We start from the raw sequence: 24171 nt of genomic DNA on the forward strand, positions 1-24171 counted from the left end.
CTTCCGTGACTCCAGACCAAGCTTGTGCTGAGGATGCTCAGCCAGAGCTCAGGTCTTGGTAGAGGATGATCCCTAGGCAACCTTGGTAGGAGAGGAGGCAGGCACTTAGGTATGCAGAGGTCTGAGGAGCTTTATTTTCCAAGCTTGACGCCTTCCAACTCACCTTTGCTGGTGCCAATTCAAATGCCACTTGTCCTGCAGGCACCAGGTCCACTGTTGCCCACCTGATTCCCTGTCTCTTCTCTTTGTCAGTGCTCCTGGGGACTACTAAAGTTTCTTCCTGCCCCCCACCCCACCCCCCGAAGGCATCCCAGCTCCAACAATTACAGCACAAGCTAACAGTTGCAGTATGTTTATTGAACACAGATATTAAGTTGTCAGAGGGACTGATAGAGAGGTTAAATGGTTTGTCCAGAATTCCCCTTGCGTTACAGAGAGCTGGAGTCTGAGGGCGGACTCCTGACACTAACTCAAAGAAGAGTAAGTGAAGGTGTCCTCATTGCTCCATCCATGGTGATCAGAGCCAATGACACAGACCCGAAGTTATTGAATGCAGAGAGTCCGGTCACTAGCCAAGGTGAGCAATATGGAAGGTGGCAGTGCACTGCATGGTCAACACCTTGGTTCTCTGGATTATCTAGACTTTATGGTGTGTGCTTAAAGTTAGCTGGGTCACTTGCCCACAAATTTGGGAGCTCGTTTCTCCCTGAAGGCTGCCATTCCTTCCAGCCTGTCCTGGGTTGGGATGTTCTGCAAAGATACAATGGATATTAGTTTGGAGGAATAGGACCAGAGGCCAAAGAAAGGTCATTGCATAAGTGGATCTAACCTGTGACAACATCTGGGTCACACAAAATTGTGAGCCTCAGACAACTGCTGTCTCAGGAAGGCCAGCTTCTAGCGGTGTGCAGTCACTACTGGCCTCTGCAGAGCTCAGAGTTCTCTCTGAATGATCTAGGTTAGGTTCTGTTCACAAGTCCCAGGACTCCTTGCTTAGGATTTTTTCTATTTGTTATGGTGGAGAGGAGGCTTTCTGAATGTTCTAGCCAAGCCTAAGCATAGCAACTTCAGTTTAGCCCAGTGTCGGGCAGCAGAAGCCACTTTCTCTGGTTAAGGAGAGTCTCCAGGTGAAGAAAGACCTGTGAGTCCCTTGGAGCTACTCAGGTTAGTTAGGAGGCACTGGCATAGTTAAACTGCATAAGGTTTGCCTTGCCCCCAAGTGTGCACAAACAAACAGTAGTTATATACCTGGGCATAGCACATCTGTTCTATGGCCATCCCTGATGCAATGTCCACCTGCAAAAACATAATCCCCGAGTCAATATGACTTTGTCCAACCACATCTCCACAGAAGAGCTGGCCCACCCTACTGTCTGTACCAGTTTGAACAGAAATGATTGCTACTTAGTGCCTGGATGTAAAGGATGCTGAGAGAAGTGGGGTGGGGGTTAATGTGTGATGTGGCTGTTAGGCTTCTTCCAGATATAGAAACACGAGCTACATGTTTCAGCCAGTGTCTCTTCCCCCTGACTGCCTGGCCATGCCTTTTGTTACTCTAAGGATGGTCTTTGACAGGACTTAGAAATGAGGTTCCAGTTTTTATGACACTGGTGTAGTCACTAGTAAGCATGGTTCCACACTTACTTTCCAAAGCATGCGTTTGTATCTGTTAATGCGTGACAGAAGGGTGTGGTGACCTAACCAGGGTCTTTACATCTTATCATTCCTAATCCAATCAACCCTCTTATATGCCTGTCTTTCTGTTTGTACTTTAACTTTTCCCTGGAAATTCCCCTGCCGCCATTCACTAAAGCACCCATCCACACTCACATACCCCAAATCAAGGCATCAAGGCTTCAGGAATGAATGTGAGGCACGGGTTCTAACCAGTGAGGTAGAGTAGTTTAGGGCAATCACAAGTTCTCCACCGCCTGAATTCTGGGATGATGGGTGCCATCATGACTTCCCACTAATCTGTCTCTGCCTCCAGAGTGCTGGGATTAAAAGCATGCCTGTCCACCCTCACATTATTTAACTCCGCACTCCTCAGTGCCATGGCCACTATCTACACATGGCTACGTAACAAACTGTTCATCAGTAGGAGAAAGAAACCATTTTGCCAGGCCATCCACCTGCCTCCTCCTCCTAGATGTGTGCTATCTTTCAAATACAAATTGTGATGTAAAGGTGATCTGGTGTGACATCTATCACCCCACTGATCGCCAGGGTTGATCCAGCTGATCTGGCTGGCTAACCAGATGTCCCCTTCCTCCCTCACCACTCCATGTGTGCCCCTTCTGAAGCTGGGAGCTTGGCTAGAGGATGAATGGTCTTCCCCAAATAAGAGTAGTTTGCTCCCTTCTTTTCAGAGCCAGGGCCTCATGCTGGCCAGGCCAACCCCCTACACTGGGGAATATCATTAATGCCATGCAAGCAGTGAACTGTTTCATCCCTGCATCTCAGTTCATCTCAGGTCTGGTGCAGGTGACAGATAAGAATTGACAGATAAACTAATATCCTTGTGTTATATAACTAACCACCAGCCCAAACAGGTACATGAGCTGAGGACCTGCTGCCCCACCCCCACCCCCCAATTGGCTAGGATGACAAATTCTGACCAGTAGAGTCTTACCTCCATTCCTCGGTCGATGGCAACTTTGCCCAGGCGCACAGCAATGGGAGCCTAGGGGAGAGAACACCCCGAGGCTTGAACTTGAACTTGGAATGTGTAGCTCTTACAAAGGAAGGTGCAGGTCTGGGTCTGGGTCCAGCTTTCCCACTGATAGGGCTTATTTCTATTCTGTTCATCCTTCTGTGTCTTAAAGCTTCCTCCCAGAAGTTGTCTTTCAGCCTATTCTTCCAACATGCCCTTCACATTACAGTCTTTGGTGCTGGACGTTAAACTCAGAACTTCACCCAAGCTAGGCAAGCGCTCTCCTACAGCCTTAGACCCACAGGGGGCCCCTCACTTCTGAGCAAACACTTAAAGACAAGACCTTGCTGAACTGCTGAGGCCTGTCTTTCCCTGTGGTCCTTAGCCTCAGATTATAGGGCATATGCCACGTGGTCTAAGCACTCTCTAGTGCTTATGGAAAATACATTATATTGATGTGAAAAAGAGGCTCATGGGATTGAAGCACTGGGCCACATATTCAGTGAGTCTCCCAACTCCCAGTCACCTCCCCACTCATCCCAGCAAGTGCTAGTGTTTGAGTTTCTATTTGGTTTGTTTGTCATGAGTGATAACCAACAACAGTATTAATTTGTCATTAAAGTAAAAACTTAATGTTCCCCAGGACAGCACCTAGGAGGTAGAAGCAGAAAGATGAGTTTCAGGCCACATGAGACTCCAGCTCAAAAACTGCAAAAATTTAAAAAATTTAAAAAATATTAACATGAGCATGTTTCTGGCTGTGTGACTACATTAAAATTAGAAATACAGTGGATAAAATTGGGAACCCGTAGTGTGTCTTAGTATGTCTATTCCACAACTCCCTTAGTCATGCAGCATCTTACTGCATCTACACTCCAGAACACTACCCTCTTCAGTGTTTGCCCACTAGGTGCTAACTGTTTACACCATCACTATACCAAAAGTTCTAGCAGTGGAAAAAGTGACCAGTGTAGGTAGACAGCCAGTATTATGGTATAGGAAGGTATGTTTGCTTTACTTTAGAGGCCAGGTATCATTATGTAGCTCTGGCTAGCCTGGAACTTGCTATGTAGACCAGGTGGGCCTCTGTCAGGTTTAAAGATGTGTTACCATTACTGGCTTTTTATTTTTGGTGGTGCTAAGGATTGGACCTAGCTAGTCTTGTGTACCAGGCAAGCACTGAGTCTCTCTCTCTCTCTCTCTCTCTCTCTCTCTCTCTCTCTCTCACACACACACACACACACACACACACACACACACACCCTTTCCCTTCGCTACTTTAGAAGCCCCAAGTGCCTGTAACTCTAGGGTAAGGCCACTGTCTCATACTGCACTATTTGGAGGCCTGAATCACCTTGAACTTGTTGAGTTTACTCAAAAGGCAAAACCCAGCCTCCGTGTCCAGCTGGCTTGCTAACTTGGCTCCCTCTGGAGGTTTCAGTCACTCCATTGGTCATTCTGAGTTCTATATGAGTCAGAGACACTTTCCACCTATAGACTGTCCCTTGCCAAAGAAAACAAAGAAAATTGGTGTGAAACAAATTAGTTGTCCCTGACTCCTAAATTAAAGAACAGTGTCGGTGAGAGATTATCTCAAGAACTGGAGAAGTTCCCCTTTTCTGTGGGGAAACAAAACAAAACACTTGCAGGTCTGGAGACTTAAGATGGGATCTAAGTAGGACAAGTTGGTCTTGAACTCAAAGAAATCCACCTACCTCAACCTTCTGAGTGCTAGGATTACAGTTAGCTGCCACAACTGGCTTCAAATGTAATCTTTTGTTTTGTTTTTGAGACAGGGTTTTTCTGTGTAGCCCTGGCTGTTCTGGAGCTCACTCTGTAGACCAGGCAGGCCAGAAACTCACAGAGGTTCTCCTGCTTCTGTCTCCCAAGTGCTGCGATTAAAGGTGTGGCTCAAATGTAAACTTAATGTTAAACTGATGTATGGCTAATATTTTTTTGTAAGTTTATATTTTGGCAATTTTGTTACATTTTAAAATGTTTTGGAATTAATATATTTGACCTCAAAGTTATTAAAATTTTGATACATATTTTTCTTATGAGTGTCTGTGTGTTTGTATGTATGCATACCTGTGTTGGTGTGTGGAGACCAGGTGACAGCCTCAGCCTCACTCTCACATTTCCTCTTTGGGGATGCTGGTCCACATTTTTTGAGACATGATCTCTCATTGGTTCCCCAATTAAGCCCTGGCTTTTTTTTTTTTTTTCCTTCCTCAGTTCTGGGGATTGAACTCAGATTCTCATGCTGGGAAGCAAACATTTTACTTGCTGCCGTCCCTAGTCCCATATTCTGAAATCTCAAAAATCAGTCTTGTTGCGATTTGATGCTGGAGTCGCAGGGCGACCTTGAGGAGGGCAGTTGCTTTACACCCTTTTGACAATGTGAGCTTTCAACCCTGCTTCCTGCTCCAGCTTCCTCTGTGAAAAGCCAGCGGGCCTCCAGGTCTTGGAAACCCGAGTCAGCTGGATCCTAGGTCTAAACCTGCTCAGCAAGCAGTTTACATCTTGTGAGGTCATCCCAGAACTCATGCAGATAGCCCAGGCTATCCATTAACTCACTAGCTAGGGATCACTTAGCATGCATCAAGTCCTCTCCACTAACTACCAGTCCTTCCTTAGGGGTTCCAAAAAGTGAGTTAATGTATGCCCTGAATATTTCTACAAACAACCACCATACAGTGCGGTAGAAAAGGTGACTGGTAGCATATCTAACCTCCCAGTCCCTGGCAACACATTTTCACATACGCCTCTTGGCATTTGAAAGGTTATCTATCTCATGTGGGCGAGGGACTGTTTGGTTCAGTTTAAGAAACTTCACCCTGCCACCAACCAGGCTCCATACAAGAGATGCTATCATCACATTGACTAGACATGGTAGCTTTGATGGCTTGAAGCCCACTAGATTCCAATCCTCAACTCACTTTGTGTTTTAGTTCAGAGTTAAAGTGGGTGGTGGATAACAGGATAGGTGCCCAAGCTCCAGGGCTTGTGTTTTATATCTTTAGTATCTTGTGCAGCTCCAGGAAACATCTGGACCCTGGGCCTCCCTCCCATCATCCCTCCCTTGAGTGTCCCAATGGTCACCATACCTGGGGCAGGATCTCCTGTGCCAGTGCCAGGGCCCGGTGGTAGGCAGCGTTACCCTCCTCATTCTGATCCACGGCATGATTTACCAGGCCCAAATCATGGGCCTGTGCCCCGTTCAGTCGCCGGCCTGTGAAGATGAGCTCCTTCGCTAGGGCCACGCCCAGGCAACGAGGCAGCCTCTGAGTCCCTCCTGCCAGTGTGGAGGTGAGAGCAGTGAGTCAGGTTGAAAGAGGCAAATCCTAGAGCTCATTTTGGGAAAGGTGAGGACGGACAGATGGACTGAGGACGAGGAAGTGGGAAAGACAAGCAGACAGGTGAAGTTAACCTGCTCCTGGGAGAAGTCCTCGAGTGGTCTCAATTAGCCCCATGACAGCCGAAGAAGCTGTTTAAACAGAACAGAATGAAGTTGCTCCCTGCCCAGCCTCCATTACTAGTCCATAGCTCTGTCTCTCCAGCTACTTCCTCATGGTCCGGCCGTGCTCAGGAAGCATCCTGGGAGGCCCAGGCCAGCACGTATTACCTTAGCTGCCGCAGCCCAGGCCAGCATGCACTACCCCAGCTGCTGCAGCTGTGAGTCACATGGCTCCCCCTTCCTGAGTATCCATGATGGGAAATGACTGCCCTTCTGCCTGTCAGGCTAGGGAACAAGAACTACATGCCTGGATATATATTTTCACATCCCTGGGTTTGAAAGAGAAGGCATGAGGGGATGGGTACATTGGTGGCACTCTGTCTACCTCTCAGATGGGCTCTCCCAGGTAAGCGTGACCTTGAAAAGTGACCAGTGGCCTTTGTTAACCCCCACTACTTAGGGCTCATCTGTAATCACAAGCCTGGTGGGCGGGCGTCATAAACCAGATGACACTGCGCAGTGACTTGTGCCATGAGATGGGACCCTGGGAAACAGCCCTCATGGCTCACCTTTGTGCAGCTCTGACTTGGCTAGTTCTAGATGGTCAGACTCCCTAACTTCACCCTCTTTCACTTCCCTTCCTTTTGCTCCCTGGTCAGCTATGGCTCAGGGGGTTGGAAACCATTCCAGGATGAGGAGAGCCGCTCTCAAGGCCTGGTGACAGCAGAGGGCTATGAAGCAGCTTAGCTGGCTTCCTCTGCGACTCCTATGGTCACCTCAGCTTTTGTTTTGTTTGGGATTCTCCAAGAGTGGCAGCTGACCTATCAGAAACTTGACTTTCCCAGTCTGGATTGCTTGTCCCACCCCATCCTTCCCCCCCCCCCCGCCCCCATCCTATCAAGTACCTGCTATTCGGAGGTCACAGGCCAGGGCAAGTTCCAAGCCCCCGCCTAAGGCAAACCCGTCCATGGCTGCAATGGTGGGCGCAGGGAAGGCTGCTGTAGAAACAAAGACGGGTTCAGCCTGTAAAGACTAGCAGGTCCAGGACAGACGGCCAAGACTGGTAGGCTAGAGGGTCTTGCAGACCCCAGATTAGGGAACCTCACATGGTACCTCAGCCAGGTTATCTGAGGAGGAAACTTTTCCAATAAGGTAAATTTTAGGCCTAATCGGGGGTTGGGAACAGGGAAGTAAGCTGATGTCAGAAGACCCACTCTCTTGCTGGGGAACCAAGCCCTGGGCCAGGGTGCCAGCAGGCATTGGAGGCCTTAAAGGGTGATTGGGAATTCAGGTAGCTGGGAAGGGTACACCAGGCAATAGGAACAGCCAGTGTTGAAGCCTGAAAGCCTGTTCAGTGAACCTCACTGCTCTGGAGTTACTGGACAGGAACTCTGAGGTCCACTGGTTATTGGGCACATGGCTAAAGAGCTAAGGTTACTTCTCTAGTAGACAAAAATAGTTCGTAGCATGATGGCACATGCACACCTGCAAGTCCAGCAATGGGGAGTCCAGTCTAGACTATATAGGGTGTCTAAAATAATTGCCTTTTTTAAAAAAGAAGGAAGAGAAGATATGCCTCTCCCCCTCTATGTAATCCCATGTACCCCTCTTGAGACAGTTATATCTGTGTTCCCATTGAACTCAACAGAATGCTCTCTTTGGAGAAGGGGTGGGACCAGGCAGAGGCAGTGCCAGCAGGGGTGGGGGTGGGGGTGGGGCGCTCCCAGCCCTCCATCCCACTCTCACCTATCTCACTCATCAGGCCTCGGAGCCGCTGGACAAAGGTCCCCACCTCCACATCACTCATCCGCTCCCGCTCCTTTAGGTCCGCACCTGCAGAGGGCAAGCTGCTGGTGGTCACTGTGAAGTGGCCTCTTAGAAAATCCCAGGTGGCTAAAGGAGCCAGCAAAGGAGCCCTGAGCAGAAGCATCAGGGAGGAAAAAAAGGAACCAGGAAACCCAGTCGCAGGAGCCAGTGGGGGAAGCAGGGTATCAGTGCAGAGATGGACAACCCACAGCATCAAGATAAAGTGGGGCTTCTTCAGCGTGAGCATCCTTTGTACATCAAAGAACACTGCCAGGGGCTGGAGAGATGGCTCAGTGGTTAAGAACACTGACAGTTCTTCCAGAGGACCCAGTTCAATTCCCAGCACCAGCCATCTGTAAACTCCAATTCCAAAGGGTCTGACAGCCTTTTCTGGATACTTTGGACACTGCACACATACATGCGGCAAAACACATATAAATTAAGAATAAATCTTTAAAAAAATTTTAAAAAGAACACTGTCAAGAACATAAAGAGAAAACAATTTTCCTTCCCCCCCCCCCAACACTGTCGCACCACGTAGCCCTGGATGTCCTAGAACTCACTATGTAGACCAAGGTGGCCTCCAACAGAGAGCCGCCTGCCTCTGCAGGGTGTTGATGTTAAAGGCATGTGCCACCACACCTGGCCTTTAAGTATATCATTTTTATTTCAAAGGATGTGTGTGTTATGTTTATGTGCATCTGTGCAGAGGCCAGAAGAAAGCAATAGATCTATTGGAGCTGCAGTTTCAGATGGTTGTGAGCCATCTGACTTGAGTGCTGGGACCCAAACTCAGGTCCTCTGGACTAGCCGTTGTCGTTGAGAGTGGTCCTGATAGACGCCTATATGTCAATGCTCAGTCTCTAGGAAGTAGCACTATTTGAGAAGGACTAGGAGGTGTGGCCTTGTTGGAGGAAGTGTGTCGATGCCAGCCTTCCCCCCTGCCCCCACCCACTTTCCTATTCTCTCTCTCACTGCCTTCATATCAGGATGTAGCTCAACTGTTTTTCCAGCACCACACCTGCCTAAAACAAGAGTATATCCTCTTAATGACTGAGCCATCCCTCCAGCTCCAGTGAGAAAAGACTTTTTACAAAAACAAGAATCACAAAGATGGCGAACACCTTAATTCCAGCACTCGGAAGTAGAGATAGGAGGATCAGAAGTCTCAGATTACCCTCAGCTAAAAAGAGTTCAAGGCCAGTCTGGGATACAGGAAATATCTCTTTAAAAAGAAAAAAAAATAGTAAAAGTTAATTAATCCTTTTTAATCTTATTGTCAGTCTCAAAAGGGCTGGGAATATAGCATGTATCATCATGCTTAGCTAATTAATTCTTTTAAAATTTTGTTTTGTTGGGCTGGAGATGGCTCAGCGGTTGAGAGTACTGACTGCTCTTCCAAAGGTCCTGAGTTCAAATCCCAGCAACCACATGGTAGCTCACAACCATCTGTAATGTGATCTGATGCCCTCTTCTGGGATGTCTAAAGACATAGTATACTTACATACAATAAATAAATCCTTTAAATTTTGTTTGTTTGTTTTTGAGACAGTGCTTCTCTGTGTAAGAGTCCTGGCTGTCCTGGAACTCCCTTTGTAGACCAGACTGTCCTTGACCTCAGAAATCCCCCTGCCTCTACCTCTCAAGCACTGGGACTAAAGATGAACACCACCACACCCAGCCCATTAAATCTTTAAAGGTTGGGTCAGTGGGGTCCACGGGGGCTGATAGTGGGGGCTTCTTCCTTCCCTCTCATAGGTTTGGGATGCATGTTTCTCTGACTTTTGAAACAAGTTCAAGGCACCCTTGTGAGAGCCAGATGATGCAAGTTTGAGCAGCCCTAGTGACAAAGACCGACATTTACCTTGTGAGCATGTTGGGACTCAGTGTCTCCATTTCCTCCATAAAGAGTCAGAAGGAAGCCAGGTAGAACAGAAAGAACAGATATGGGTCAGAGAGGCCAAGTTCAAACTGAATCTCACTCTCTCCCTTCCCTCACTAAGCTGTGTAAACCAAACTTGGCAAGGAATTTCACCTGCCTGTGTCTTCAAGTGAGTTCATATTGTCAAATGAGAACCTGTCCTATGCCAGAGCCCTAAGGCATTCCAGTCCCTGAAGAGGAGAGGGTGCCTGGGCACCCACCTGCACAGAACACTCCCTTCACCGCACTTCTGAAGAGCAGGACCCGGACTTGCTGGTCTTCCCGAAGCTGGGCCAGAGCTTCCAGCAGCTGTGGAGGGCAGAGGACAAATAAGAGCCAGATCTGTCCTGGCCCGACCCTGGTCACTCACACCAGGGTATTCCCTTACTCACCTCACTAACAAACACATTCCCCAAGGCATTGCGGGCATGAGGTCTGTTCATCAGAATCTCAGTGATTCCTGCAAGGGACGGACGGGCAGCCTTGAGTGAGTGAGCTAGCTGTCACTGCTCAGAGAAGCTGAGGCCTGGAGGCAGGGGGCATGTAAGCTGCAGCAAGCCACACAATATCCCAGAAAGGCAGTAGAAGGGCTTGTGGGCTGAGGCAAAGTAACATGAGAAACAGGCGACCATCATGGCACACAGACCCCCCAAATCACTGGTATACGTGCCTTTAATCCCATAGCTCCCACCCCCAATCACACATTTTCCTCTAAAGAGTAATATTCAGGCAAATATCCTTCTATCCACCAGCCGGGATTAAGAAATAGACCCGAGCCGGGCGGTGGTGGCGCATGCCTTTAATCCCGCACTTGGGAGGCAGAGGCAGGTGGATTTCTGCGTTCGAGGCCAGCCTGGTCTACAGAGTAAATTCCAGGACAGCCGGGGCTATACAGAGAAACTGTGTCTCGAAAAAAAACAAAACAAAACAAAACAAAAAAAGAAAAGAAAAGAAAAGAGACCCGAAACAACCGCCCTGGACCCTGACCATGACAGCTCCTCTCCTCAGCTTGTAGTACTCGTCTTCATGGATCTCTTTCCAGAAAATTGTTACTCTTAATATTATGTGGCGATGGGGTCTATGTAACCCAGGCTGGCCTCCAACATGCTAGGTGGCTAAGAAGGGAATCTTGAATGTCTGATGCTGCTGTCTCTATCTCATAAACACTGGGATAACAGACAAGTGCCGCCACACCCAGTTTATGTGTGAGTATGCCACCAACTGAGCCATATCCTCAGTCCCAGAAAACTTACTTACTTTGGTCTCCAAAGTATCCCTGGCACACCTGGAATTTACTACGTAGATCAGAGATCCATCCACTTGCCTCTAGTTTTTGTTGTTTTTAGGCAATGTCTAATACAGCCCAGGTCAGTCTTGAACTCCTGATTTCCTGTTTCTACCTACCAAGTACTGGGCTTACCCGGTTATGTGGTTATGTCAGCAGTAAGAGGTCCAATCTTTTGTTGTTTTTATTTTTTGTGTGTTTGTTTTGGTTTTCTAGACAGGGTTTCACTGTGTAGCCTTGGAAGAGATCCAATCTTTTGAATACTAATTTCAGGGGCGTCTCTGCCAAGCCTGACAATTTAAGTTCATTCCTGGGACCCACATAATGAAGAATCAGAACCTTCACGTTATCCTCCAACCTCCACACACCCAAAATGCATTTTCCTGGCTTTGTAGAAATCTCTCGTGCCTGGGAGAGGGCTAGTCGGCTCCTTGCTTACGAGTTTACTTCTGGGGAGCCAGAAGTTGCCAGCAGACTGACTTTAGGGTAGGTCCAGTTGTTCTGAACAGTCCACCTCAGGATCACTGTGGGGAAATGCCACTCCAGCATGAACTGACGTAACCACAGCTGCTGCCAAAGCCACCAGTTTCTGCTGTGGGTCTTCTCTAATCAGAGCTGTCTCAGGCTATGCCAGCTGGAAACTTCACTTTTTTTCCCTGTGACCAGGTTTGCAAGCTCCTCAGCAAAGCCCTCCTCTGACTGCCCCTCTTGGCTAGCAGGCATAAGGCCTTACTAGAAAATTGCAGGGTTACTACTGGGAAAGACACGTGTTGTTAATTACATTGGAACTCATTTATTGTGGGGGCAGATGCCTTTAATCCCAGCACTGAGGAGGCAGAGGTAGGGGGATCTCCAGGTTCCAGGCCAGCCTGGTCTACATACCAAATTCCAGGACAGCCAGGGATGGATACACAGAGAAACCCTGTCTCAAAAAAAAAAAAAACCCAAAAAAACCAAACCAAAAAAACCCAAAAAACAAACAAACAAAAAAAAACCCCAAAGAACCCAAAAAACAAACAAAAATTACATTTACTTACATACTATCTATTGTGTGTATGTCTGTAAGTGTGTGGGGGAAGACAACTTGAGTGAGCTTGGTCTTTGTTTTTTACTCTGGATTAAGCTTGGATCTTGTCGTCAGGTTTGGTGGCAAGGGCTCCCCCCCCTCCCCCCCCCCCCCCCCGCCCAAGCTGTCTTGGCAGTTCATGTGTAATATTGTTATTGTTGTTAAGCACAGGTATCATTATTATTATTATTATTATTATTATTATACACAAGCTCTCACCAGGTAGCCCTGGCTGGCCAAGAACCTGCTATGTTAACCAGGTTGGCCTTGTACAATTGGAGATCCACCTGCCTCTGACTCCCAAGTGCTGGCATTAAAGTGTGTGTCTCCACGCCAAGCCCCAGGATGTGATTCTTCATTCTCTCTTGCCCAGAGGCTTTAACCAGACTCCAGGGTCGGGGAATCCTTTCTCTTCCTACATTCCCATAACTTTCCCTATCTGTCTATTCTGCTTCAGTGAGACACTGGTAGTACTTCGTGTCTGCCAAAAATGATGTGCGGGTGTAGTGGCGCATGCCTTTAATCCCAGCACTCCAGAGGCAGAGGCAGGCAGATTTCTGAGTCTACAAAGTGAGTTCCAGGACAGCCAGGGCTATACAGAGAAACCCTGTCTCAAAAAACCAAAAAAAAGAAAAAGCAAACAAACAAACAAACAAACAAAAAACCGATGTGCACAGAGGGTGATGTGCCCATCAGCTGGAAGGTGGTGGTTTAGATTTATTCAGGAAAACAGCTCTTTTTGAAATTTGGTGGGGCCTTGAAGAGATGCCATAAAAAAAGCCCAGTGCAATGCCATCTGTGCAAGTTAAAACTGATTAGAGGGGCCAGCAAGACCTCTTAGTGGAGGCTGGAAAGATGGCTCCACAGATAAGAACACAGGCTGCTCTTCCAGAGAATCTGGGTTCAAGTCCCAGATCTCATATGGCTGTTCTAACCCTCTGTAACTCCAGTTCTGGGGTTAGAACACCTCTTCCAGCCTCCACAGGCACTCATGTGATGCACAGACAAAGAGGCCAGCAAAAGAGATAAGAAATGACCTTTTAAAAAATGTGCCCAGGGGCAATGCAACCACACACATTCAGTAATAAAAATAGTAAATAAGGGGCTGGAGAGATGGCTCAGAGGTTAAGAGCACTGACTGCTCTTCCAGAAGTCCTGAGTTCAATTCCCAGCAACCACATGGTAGGTCACAACTATCTGTAATAGGATCCGATGCCTTCTTCTGGTGTGTCTGAAGACAAGAGACAGTGTACCAACATAAATGTAATAAATAAATAAGCCAGTCGTGGTGGCATATGCCTTTAATCTTAGCACTTGGGAGGCAGAGGCAGGCGAATTTTTGAGTTCGAGGCCAGCCTGGTCTACAGAGTGAGTTCCAGGACAGCCAGGGCTACACAGAGAAATCCTGTCTCGAAATAAATAAATAGATAAATAAATCTTAAAACAAAGAAAAAAAAAGTAAATAAGCCGGACGGTGGTGACATACACCACTAATCCCAGTACTTGGGAGGCAGAGGCAAGTGAATCTCTGAAGTTCAAGGCCAGCCTAGTCTACAAAACGTTGAACCCCAGGACAGCCAGGGCTGTTACACAGAGAAGCCCTGTCTTGTTTTTGTTTTTGGAGGTGGTGGTGGTGGGGAGACAAATAAAACAGAAGAACAAGAAGAGACAGGAACAATACAATATCCAACATGGGAACGGAAATGGGGTGAGGTTACATTGGAGAAAGGGATCCGCACCCAGCTAACGCACCTGAGGTCCAAACAAACATACCCACGCTTCACAGCGTATTTTTGCACAATAAAAGACCTTGCTGCCGCCGATGGTTGAGAAGTTTCCCTGTGTGTCCGTGGACCCTGTGGACCCTGTCCCTCCCTCCCTGGTTGTCTCCTCAGGTCCAGCCAGATTTGCTCCGCCGCCGCCTCCGCCACCTCCCCCGTCCCCGATCATTGCCAAGGCTCTAGAGGGAAAAGTCCTGGCCAACACTCTTGTCCTGATCTCCTGGCGCACAGCCCTGCTCCCAGCTCTCCTTTCGGCTCCACACCTCCCCGGGGCTCTAGAGAGTTTGGGGAGCTCCCCTTCTACCCTGAGAGCCCTGAGATACAATCCTCCTGCTCTCCCGCCTCAGTCTTCCCATGTGTTGGGTCTCGGCACACAACTTTACCTTGGTTGGGACCTGTCAGAGCCTGCACTTGGATTTCGGGTGTCCTTGTCGTCGCGTGAGAGGCGCAGTTCCGGGCCCCAGAGACCCTCCAGGGGCACGGGAGGCGTAGCGCGCAGGGCAGTAGGCGTAGCATCGGGGGAGCAGGCCGGCACGGTGGCGCGGAGAACCGGACCTCCTCGGCAGAGCTGGAAAATCGAAGTTCCGGGGCGGGCGAGGCCTCGCCAAGGGCTCCACCTAAGGGCGGAGAGAAAGGTGCGGCGGTCCGCTACCCTGCAGACCCCAGGTTCAGCTCCTTCGTGAAATCTGGGAATGCTGCAGATTTCCTCCGAATGCATGGCTAGGAGGTGGTGTCCAAAACTGAATGTGTTGTGTGCACTTTCTTCACGTGTACCCTCAGTTCATGTCACTTCATCAGTCACTGTGGGGTGGTCTGCATCCACTGACAAGGTATGCTGTCCTAGAGGCTGTAAGATTGCATCTGGCCCCTCCCAGTTTAAGAACTTTGGCTCACAGTTATGAACTGCCAGTTTCTGTCCTCCACCGTCCACCTAGCCTACCTTTGCAGAGGAAAGCAGGGCAACCCAGGGTAAATCAACAAAGTATCTGGGGTGAACAGTCAAGATATGGGTGCATTATCAGGCCATCTAATAGTAAAACACAAGCCACTGATTTTTGTATGTGTAGGAGCAGAGGGAGAAAAGTGTCTCCGTTAAACAGAACCACAAACAGCCAGAGATCATTCGTAGCTACGCAGTGATCTGAAGACCACCCTGTGGCAGACAAAACAAAATAACACAGCAAACTAGACAATCTATTTTCAAAGTGCTAAAAGGAAAAACAAAAAAACCCAAAAACCTGTTTGTCAAGAATCCCATGTTTAGCAAACTGAAGAAGAAGCTGGGTGCTATGACTTTAATCCCAGATCTCGGGCAGATTTCTGTGTTCAAAGCTAGCCTAGTCTACATATTGATTTTTGGGTCAGCCAGGGGCTCCACTTAGACGCTGTCAGAGAGAAAGGGAGAGAGAGAAAGAGAGAGAGACAGAGACAGAGACAGAGACAGAGAGACAGAGAGAGACAGACAGAGACAGAGAGAGACAGACACAGAGAGAGACAGAGACAGAGACAGAGACAGAGAGAGAGACACACAGACAGACACAGACAGGGAGAGACAGAGACAGAGTCAGAGGAGAGAGAGAATCCTTGCAGACCAGGAATGGCTATGTGAATATCAGACAAGATGACTTTGTCTATCTTTATGTTATGTGAGGGGTTTGCCTGTGTACCACCTGTGTGCCTGGTTCCCAGTGACAGAGAGAGGACAGACAGTCTTTGCTTTTTTAACTGGAAAGACAGACAGATTGCTGGGACTTAAAGGCAGCCAGGGTTATTTAATCAGATCCTGACTCAATTTTTAAAAGTCTTTTAACCTAAAATATTATTTTTATTTTTTGTGCATGAGTGCCTTGCCTATGTGTGCGTGTGTACCACAAGTTAGCCTGGTGCCCACAGAGCCATAGAGGTGTCATCTGAAACTGGAGTTACAGACATTTGTGAGCCACCACGTGGGAGCTGGGTATCGATTAAGGGTACCTGCAAGAGTTACAAGCCCTAGACCCAATTCACACTCAAATTCGATTAGTTTGTTTCTAGTGCTAGTCAGAAGGACTGGCAGTCTTAGTGCCAACAACGTGTGCCTTGCAGAAGTGGTGGTTAGGGAGGTTCTAAGGGCAGACATCAGAAAGGTATGCATTACAAAGATCCCTGGACCTCAGAGCTGCACAGGAAAATCCTTCCTTCCTGATACGTGGTAACAAAAGGCATTTCACCCCTCTCCCACAGTGCTAAGCAGACTTTACAGAAGCAAAGGCAGTTTGTTAATGCCTCACAATCCATTATCCTGTTCTTTCGGTTTGGTTTGGCTTTTCAAGACAGAGTTTCTCTGTGTTGCCCTGGCCGTCCTGACTTTCACTCTGTAGATCAGTGGCCTTGAACCTGGAGATCCTCCTCTGCCTCCCAAGGGTAGGGTTTTAAGGGCGTGGGCCACCACCTTATGACTCCACTTTCCTTTTCTTATCTCACCTGAAGGTCACTGGAATCTCTAAGGCATTCCAGAGCAAAAGGTAAACAGCCCTTAGGGGATGCCTGGCTCTGTATAAGTCTCTTTAGTCATCACAGGGACCTATGTAAGTTAACTCATGATGTAGACCAGGCTGGCCTCGAACTCAGAAATTAGCCTGCCTCTGCCTCCCAAGTGCTGGGACTAAAGGTGTGTGCCACCATGCTAACTGATTGAGCACTGTCTTATGGTTCTTCAAAAAGTTCAAAAGAATCCCTGTTGCTTCAGCGGGGGGAGGGTGGTCAGCTGCTAAGGGACAATGGGTGTGCTCCAGTACACAGCCTTGCCCTCCTCTGAGTCTTGGTAGGTTCTGCTCTTCTTGGAATTCGCTTGACTTCAGTTAAGACAAGGACTAATTTCACAGTAAAAGACTTATGTAACCACGGTGACAGCAGGGAGACAGAAGTATCTTGCTCCCATCCCCAAGCTGAAGAAAATATAGAAATGTACCAAAGACTGTTCACAATGGCTCCGGTACAGCATCCAGGGTTTTCATTGGAATATAGTTATTTCATTAAGAAAAATGTTTCCCAGTGGTGGTGGTGCACACCTTTAATCCCAGTACTTGGGAGGTAGAAGCAAGTATATCTCTGAGTTCGAGGCCAGCTCGGTCTACAGAGTGAGTTCCAGGACAGAGCTACACAGAGAAACCTTGTCTCTAAAAACTAAAGAAAAAAAGAAAGAAGGAAAGAAAGAAAGCAAGTAAGAAAGAGAGAAAGGTTTTCTAAAAACAAAACAGAAAGAAATCATCACATAAAAGGAAATATAAATATTACAAATATGAAATGTATTTTTGTTAAATAAGGTTGAAAAAGTAAAGAAATTCTTCAAATTGTCCAGTAGCAAATCGGTTTCATTTGAGGATAAAAGATTGTTTCAAATGGAAGTAATAATGAGGAAATGTAGTCTCCCCTCCCCCAGCCTGAAACCTGCTTGCTCAGGGATGGAGCTTCCCGCTCGCTCAATCGTTCTGCCATGCCCACTGCTGGAGCCTGCTGCTTTGCTGTTCCGAAGCCATCATGTGTTCACCTGCAACCTTACTCCAAGATTATTTGTCGGGAATCGGGTCCCTCCCCGTCCTTCATAACTGAGTGTTGGAAATAAAAAATTGAGCTTTGATCAGAATGCCTGTCTTAGTTGCATCTTTTCTCGACCGCCTAGCCCTTCTCCTCTTCCAGGTTTCCAAAATGCCTTTCCAGGCTAGAATCCAGGCTAGAACCCAGGCTGTGATCTGCTGGCTGGACACAATAAGGAAAAAAACCAAAAGCTAAGTATATTATAGAAGGCACAGAAATTATATGAGATAAACTATAAAGAATAGCGTGCTGGCATCCAACAAAAACTCAGTGATCTAGGAATAGGGAAGCTAGGTGGGAACTGCCTCCATCAGATTGGCCCGTGAACATGTCTGTGGGTTATTTCGTTTTGAGATATGGTCTCAGAGGGTAGCCTTGGTTATCCTGGAGCTCACAGAGGTTCACTTTCTTCTGCCTCCTAAGTGCTGGGATTAAAGGTGTGTGCCACCAAGGGGGGCCCTGCATTTTCTTGAGTAATGAGTATTATGGGAGAGCGCAGCCAACTGTGGACAGCACTATTCCTGAGCTGGTGCTGTGTTACATAAGAAAGAAGCAGGCTGAACAGGCCTTCAAGAACAAGCCAGTAAGCAGGAATCCTTCATGGTCTGTCCTAGAACTCCTTCGGTAGACAGGCTGCACTTGAACTCAAATCCACCTGCCTCTGCCTCTGGGGTGCTGGGGTTCCAGGCATGCACTATCATATTATCTACACATTAGAAGGACACCACAAAAGCCATCAGTGGTGCCCCTGGCACTGCAAATTAACTTTTGAATTGGCTTTTGGGGTTTTTGACAATAGAAATAAAATATAGACAGTCTCAAAGGGGTCATGTAAGAAGCCGCCCTCACATTCGCCATTACAAGATGGCGCTGATGGCACTGACACCCGTGTTCTAAGTAGTAAACAAGCAAGCTGCGCATGTGCCGGGGTAGCTTTCCACCCCATGTGCTCTCCCTTCCCCGTGACGACAACTCCGGCCGATGGGCTGCAGCCAATCAGGGAGCGACACGTCCGAGGTGGAGGACAGTCCTCCATAAAAGGGATGGGTTTCCGCCATTCTCTCTCTCTCTCTCTGGCTCTCTCTCTGGCTCTCTTCTCCACTGGCTCCTGATGGGGTAAGCAATAAAGCTTGTGCTGCAGAAGATTCCGGGTGCCCTGAGCGTGTTCTTACCAGGGGGAACAAAAAAGCGCGGGCAATAGGGTCACGTATGTGCAGGAACCTGGAGAGGCTAGCGGTGTGAGATCCGAGCTGGAGTTGCAGTTGTGAGCTGGGAAATGAACTCTGGTCCTCTGAGAGAGCAGTAGTCTCTTCAGGACTGAACCATCTCTCCAGCCCAAGCACTCCCAGAGTGTTGTGTCCGGCCAGCAGATCACAGCCTGGGTTCTAGCCTGGAAAGGCATTTTGGAAACCTGGAAGAGAAGAGGGGCTAGGCGGCGAGAGAAAGGAATGTAGCTAAGACAACATTCTGATCAAAGCTCAATTTTACTATTTCCAGACACTCAGTTATAAAGGAAGGGGGAGGGAACCCGATTTCCCGCCAAGTAACTCAGGGTCCAGTAGCAGGACGAACAGGTGTGTGCCTCCAAGCAACAAAGAGGCAGGGTCCAGCAGTGGGCGTGGCAGGACGAATGAGCAGGTAGCTCCACCCTTTAGCAAGCAGGTTCAAGCAGGTGGGGGAAGGGAGACCACACCAGAGTTATTTATTTATTTATTTATTTATTTATTTATTTGAGTCGGGATCTCACTGTATAGCCCTGGTTGGTCTGAAACCCAAGCTGCTTCAAATTCACAGAGATATGCCGGACCCTGAAATTTTTTTTTTTTCGAGACAGGGTTTCTCTGTGTAGCCCTGGCTGTCCTGGAACTCACTCTGTAGACCAGGCTGGCCTTGAACTCAGAAATCCACTTGCGTCTGCCTCCCAAGTGCTGGGATTAAAGGCATGCGCCACGCCCGGCTTCCGGACCCTGAATTTTGAGAATAAAATGTAGCTGGTTTTTGCTATGTTGTAGGTTCTTCTTTTTCCCACTCTTTATTCCCCCCTCCCCAGTTTCACTAAACTAAGACCAGATAGGAGAGAAACAAGGATAGAGGGGAGAAAGGAGTTAGGAAAATCCCCAAATCTAATTTCTTTCCTTTTGTTTCTTCTTTGACTACGAACAAACTGCAAACAACCCCTGTGAATGACCCACAGCCACCGACCGGGCCTCTCAGGTGTCCTAGCATTTATGTAGCCTCCCAAACGTCACGCAGATGGCAAAACCACGCCTCTGCTAAAGCACAAGGCAAATCATAGTCAGCTGCTTAGGATGGCTCAAAGCAGCCCCTCATCCCACACCTGGGATTACAACAAAATCATATTCTTATAATACTTCCATGGGTTTTCTTTGTTTGTTTTTGAAGAACCCAAAATCCCAGGAATCCTCACTACACTAAAGGTGTGTACTGATATGCTCAGTTTAAGAAGACAACTCTTATCCCACCCACGAGAAACCAGGGCAGTGGAAAACACGTGTCTCAGTTTTTTGTTTGTTTGTTTCTTGTTTTTTTTTTTTTAAGATTTATTTATTTATTATATGTAAGTACACTGTAGCTGTCTTCAGACACTCCAGAAGAGGGCGCCAGATCTCGTTACAGATGGTTGTGAGCCACCATGTGGTTGCTGGGATTTGAACTCTGGACCTTCGGAAGAGCAGTCGGGTGCTCTTACCCACTGAGCCATCTCACCAGCCCCCTGTTTCTTGTTTTTGGTTTTTGGAGACAGGGTTTCTCTGTGTGTCCTCCTGGCTGTCCTAGAACTCACTCTGTAGACCAGGCTGGCCTCGAACTCAGAAATCTGCCTGCCTCTGCCTCCCGAGTGCTGGGATTATTAAAGGCGTGTGCCACCACGCCCGGCTTAAGATAATATTTTAATATTCTTGGAAATTGTATATGTCAATTTCTTTGCTATTAAGTGTCCTCAGTTACTACTTGTTCCCACATAATAGTGTTAATTGTTGAAGAATTATACTTAATAAATTGCTGCAAATAAATGCTCTTATTTCTAAGTTAATAAATAAATAAATTATGCACATGTGACTATTAATAATCTTTCAAGCTTTTTAGTTACAACCGCTCCTTAAGAGAAACAATTGAAAGTGCAATTAGTCACTGCCCATGTTACATGAATACTGACTATAACAGTCAAGTATTTGAGATGTTTTGTCAACAAGTTATTAATTCTAAAGGACAAGATATTGTGGAACTTTATTTTTTTTTTATTTTTATTTTTTTTGGTTTTTCGAGACAGGGTTTCTCTGTATAGCCCTGGCTGTCCTGGAACTCCCTCTGTAGACTAGGCTGGCCTCGAACTCAGAAATCCGCCTGCCTCTGCCTCCCGAGTGCTGGGATTAAAGGCGTGCGCCACCACGCCAGGCTGGAACTTTAAAACTTTAACTTCTTAAAAGACAAAGAGGGGGGAAATTATATCCCCATGCATATTATTTAGTGTATTCCTGTATACACTATTTAAATCATACTTTTATTTTAGAATTTTGAAATTTGGATGTCAAAGAATTTAATAAATGCTTTATAGTATCTTAAAAGGATCTACTTATTGGCATATGGTTTGATCCTAAACAGCTACATTAGGGAAGGGAAAAACATAGGTTCTCTCCACAGAATGCTGCGGAAGCATGATGGTTAATTCGGGTGACAAGCTGGCAGGTGAGTTGGCTCAGTGCCCTGACTGAAGTGACAAGGAAGCTAAATTGGGTACATGCTTTTGACCCATCCTGGCTTGCCATTTTTCCAGTTTGGACTAGTGAAGCTGCCTTGCTTCAAGCTTTTTAACCTTATGGCAAAAAGAACATCAGAGACTGTATATTCTGACTTAGTAAGATTTAATAATAGTCATAATGATTTTTATCTTTTCTTCAATGTGATCAGTTATTCTAACTCAATCTTGGACTGGTCTAGTAATAAGTCCAATATTAGAGATTCCTATTGAAGATAGCTAAAAATCTTAATTACCTAGCAAAGTTAATTTGGAGCACAGCCTCCACTTCCGGAGAATCGCTGACATTTTTGCTAATTCTCAAAGCCAGCTCCCCAACACCAGGAACTCAAAGCCTGAGCTTGGTCGTTGCTAATTTGCAATTGTACTGTTGCCTTTCACTGTCTGGATTTTACTTTTCAAGCAGGTCAATCAACACCCTTCAGCCTGACTGCAGCAGGCGTGCATCCCCATTGCCAAGAGCGTGCAGGTGGCAGCTACTAATTTTCATTCTAAAAGCATTGCAGTACATATTGTTGCTTTTGGTCTGATTTGGGATTAAGGTTTGCTATGAGGGCTAGAAAGGCAGACATTTCAGATATTAGAAGAATGTTGTTTTTATTTTGATAAGACTGGCTTAGTTCAAGATAGCATAGACAAAGTTAGAACTAGTTTAGAAGAGAGAGAATGCAACAGAGAGAAACAAGAATATTGGTATAAAAATTGGTTCTCTACTTCTCCTTTGCTCACTACCTTATATCCCAGCCTTTTGGGACCTTTAGTGGATATTTTACTGCTTTTGTCTTTTGGCCTTTGGGCCTTTAATAGATTAACCAGTTTTGTTAAGTCACAGATTGAAGCTGCTTTAAGCAAGCCGGTTGCTGTTCACTACCATCAACTGGATATCTGAGACTCAGACGAAGAAGATGTCCCTCCCTCCGATGCAGAAAGAGCAATTGCTGGTCTCCAGTTTTCCACCCTTGCTGCAAATGCAAGGTCCCCTTGGTTCCTCAGGCCGTGGAGACAATAGGGATGGGGAGGGTGACCTCCAGCTCCTAATATAGCCTAAGAGCCACAAATTGTGGTGTTACAATTGGCATAATTCTTGTAGAGGTCTTGCTGAATCTGAGGTTGACGATTCTCCTTTAGGAGCTGCACAGGACTCAGACCTGTGCATACTGGTTCGTGATAACACAAATCCAGTATGGGCATTAGCATGGGTATGAGTCTAAGCACTGCAGGGGAAGGTCCAACTTGACCATTTCTGAGTTCCCTGAGAGACACACCCGGTTTGGATGGAGGTTGGTATCTAGTTCCAGTTACAACCAAAAGAATCTTTCTGAGGCTCTGCCTCCCCTCCCCAAAAGATACCAAGAGCCATGATTGTGGGTCGTGACAGCACCCATGGGAGGAATCGGGTCAATGCTCCCCCAGCCATGGTAAATGTCCACTCATCCAAGGATGAGAAGATCATTTGATCACCTCAGTTAAGTGTGGCCTTATTAAATTTAATTCAAAAGGGGGAGATGTTAGAGACCATGCCGTGAGAAAGCAAGCCCTTCACAGTCTCCCACCCTGACAAGCCAAATGGCCTTGTGCTAAGGAGCCAGTCATCACCCCCTCCTCCCTGTTCCCTGCCTGTCACCCAAGGCTGTTAAGGAGGATCCACATGCTCTCCTTTAGTGTTATCTTATTATAGTGCCTTGTAAGATTGAATTCTGATATAGTTAAGTCTTCAGTGTCCCAACATCCTAGAAAGACCTTGAAGCTGACAACTTGGAATTCAGTAGAAATTCAGCAAGGAAGTTACCTATTCAGTAACTACATTACAAAAGACGGAGCCAACAGCTCAGGGCTAGTCTGCAAAATGTTTACTAGGACAGAAAGGACAGTCTTAACCAAATAAGGGTTTACCATGAGAAAAGTTAGGGAATCCCACTGAGACAGGTTTCTTCACTAGGCCCTAAGAATTCAGGCAGAACTATAGAGCATAAATAAATTTTATGCCTCAGTCCAGCCTTTCTTTTTTATATTAATAACAGGGAGGAAATGTAACCTCCCCCCACAGCCTGAAACAGGCTAAGCCAGAACCTGACCTTGCTGTCACTAAGAAGATCACCTGGGGTGGAGCCTGTCTCCCTGGATCACCCTATTGTTCTGCCACTGCCGCTGTTCCTCTTCAAGATACTGCTACCTGCTGAGAGGCCCCCAGAGCTATTCTGGAAACCACACCCTATTCTGCAAGTCATCACCTGTAGCTGGTTCCAGGCTCCAAGGATGAACTGGCGGGAATGGACTCTCCCCCCCTCTTTTTTTCCCCCCTCTTTTATAAGGCATGTTCCCAACATTAGAATTTGATCTTTGAACAGACTAGCATGTCTTGGTTCCATTGTTTCTCGACCCCCCTAGGCTCCCTCTTTTCTTCCAGATTCCAAGATGCCTTCCAGGCTCAAACCCGGACATGTGAGCTGCTGGCTGGTCCCAACACAAGCAGATCTGATGCTCTGGCCTCTGTGGGCACCTGCATGAATGTGCACATACCCCCACCCTAATACACATAATTAAAAATAATTTTCACAAATATTTCAGAAAAATAGAAAGGTACTCTGAAGAAGTGGTTATGTGGTATGTGTTCCCCAAGGCAGAAGAGAATAAAGTAAGATGTACCCATGTGGCTTCTCCAAGCAAGAATAAGCAATTGATTCTCTTACCTCCCACCATTTGTGCCATTTTGGTGGTTTTCAAATTACACCTCAAAGGCTTGTTTTCTTGTTTTTGTCAACTTGCCCCAAACCTAGAAGGAATCTCAGCTGAGGAATGTCTCCCTCACCTTGACCTTCAGTAGCATTTCCTTGGTTAATGGTTGATGTGG

At 47.0% G+C, this 24171-nt stretch overlaps 1 protein-coding gene across 3 annotated transcripts; it reads right to left on the reverse strand.

The window, feature by feature from the left end:
* Positions 1-336: 336 nt before the first annotated feature.
* Echdc2 (enoyl-CoA hydratase domain containing 2) lies at positions 337-24097 on the reverse strand. 3 transcript variants are annotated; one of them, XM_021161431.2, is made up of 11 exons: positions 24011-24097; positions 14353-14586; positions 10230-10297; positions 10059-10146; positions 7857-7943; positions 7016-7108; positions 6084-6140; positions 5761-5948; positions 2633-2683; positions 1249-1296; positions 337-750 (listed from the first exon to the last, which is right to left on the reverse strand). In XM_021161431.2, exons 1-11 carry the CDS (start codon positions 24027-24029, stop codon positions 673-675), a joined length of 1011 nt encoding a protein of 336 aa, XP_021017090.2. In that variant the 5' UTR covers positions 24030-24097; the 3' UTR covers positions 337-672. The 3 variants fall into 3 exon arrangements, with proteins under 3 accessions (XP_021017090.2, XP_021017091.1, XP_021017092.1); XM_021161432.3 differs by lacking the exons at positions 14353-14586; positions 24011-24097 and adding an exon at positions 13941-14129; XM_021161433.2 differs by lacking the exons at positions 10059-10146; positions 10230-10297; positions 14353-14586; positions 24011-24097 and adding an exon at positions 9781-10048.
* Between the last annotated feature and the right edge of the window lie 74 nt (positions 24098-24171).

This window comes from Mus caroli, unplaced genomic scaffold (genome assembly GCF_978045245.1).
Source record: "Mus caroli unplaced genomic scaffold, Mus_caroli_1 scaffold_6, whole genome shotgun sequence".
In the NCBI taxonomy this organism is placed as follows: domain Eukaryota; kingdom Metazoa; phylum Chordata; class Mammalia; order Rodentia; family Muridae; genus Mus; species Mus caroli.

Coding starts and splice junctions, on each gene's coding strand:
- Echdc2 (XM_021161431.2), bottom strand. Junction 6,141..7,015: donor CTGTGACCTCCGAATAGCAG/GTACTTGATAGG, acceptor CTGTTTAAACAG/CTTCTTCGGCTGTCATGGGG. Junction 5,949..6,083: donor AGGACTTCTCCCAGGAGCAG/GTTAACTTCACC, acceptor CCACACTGGCAG/GAGGGACTCAGAGGCTGCCT.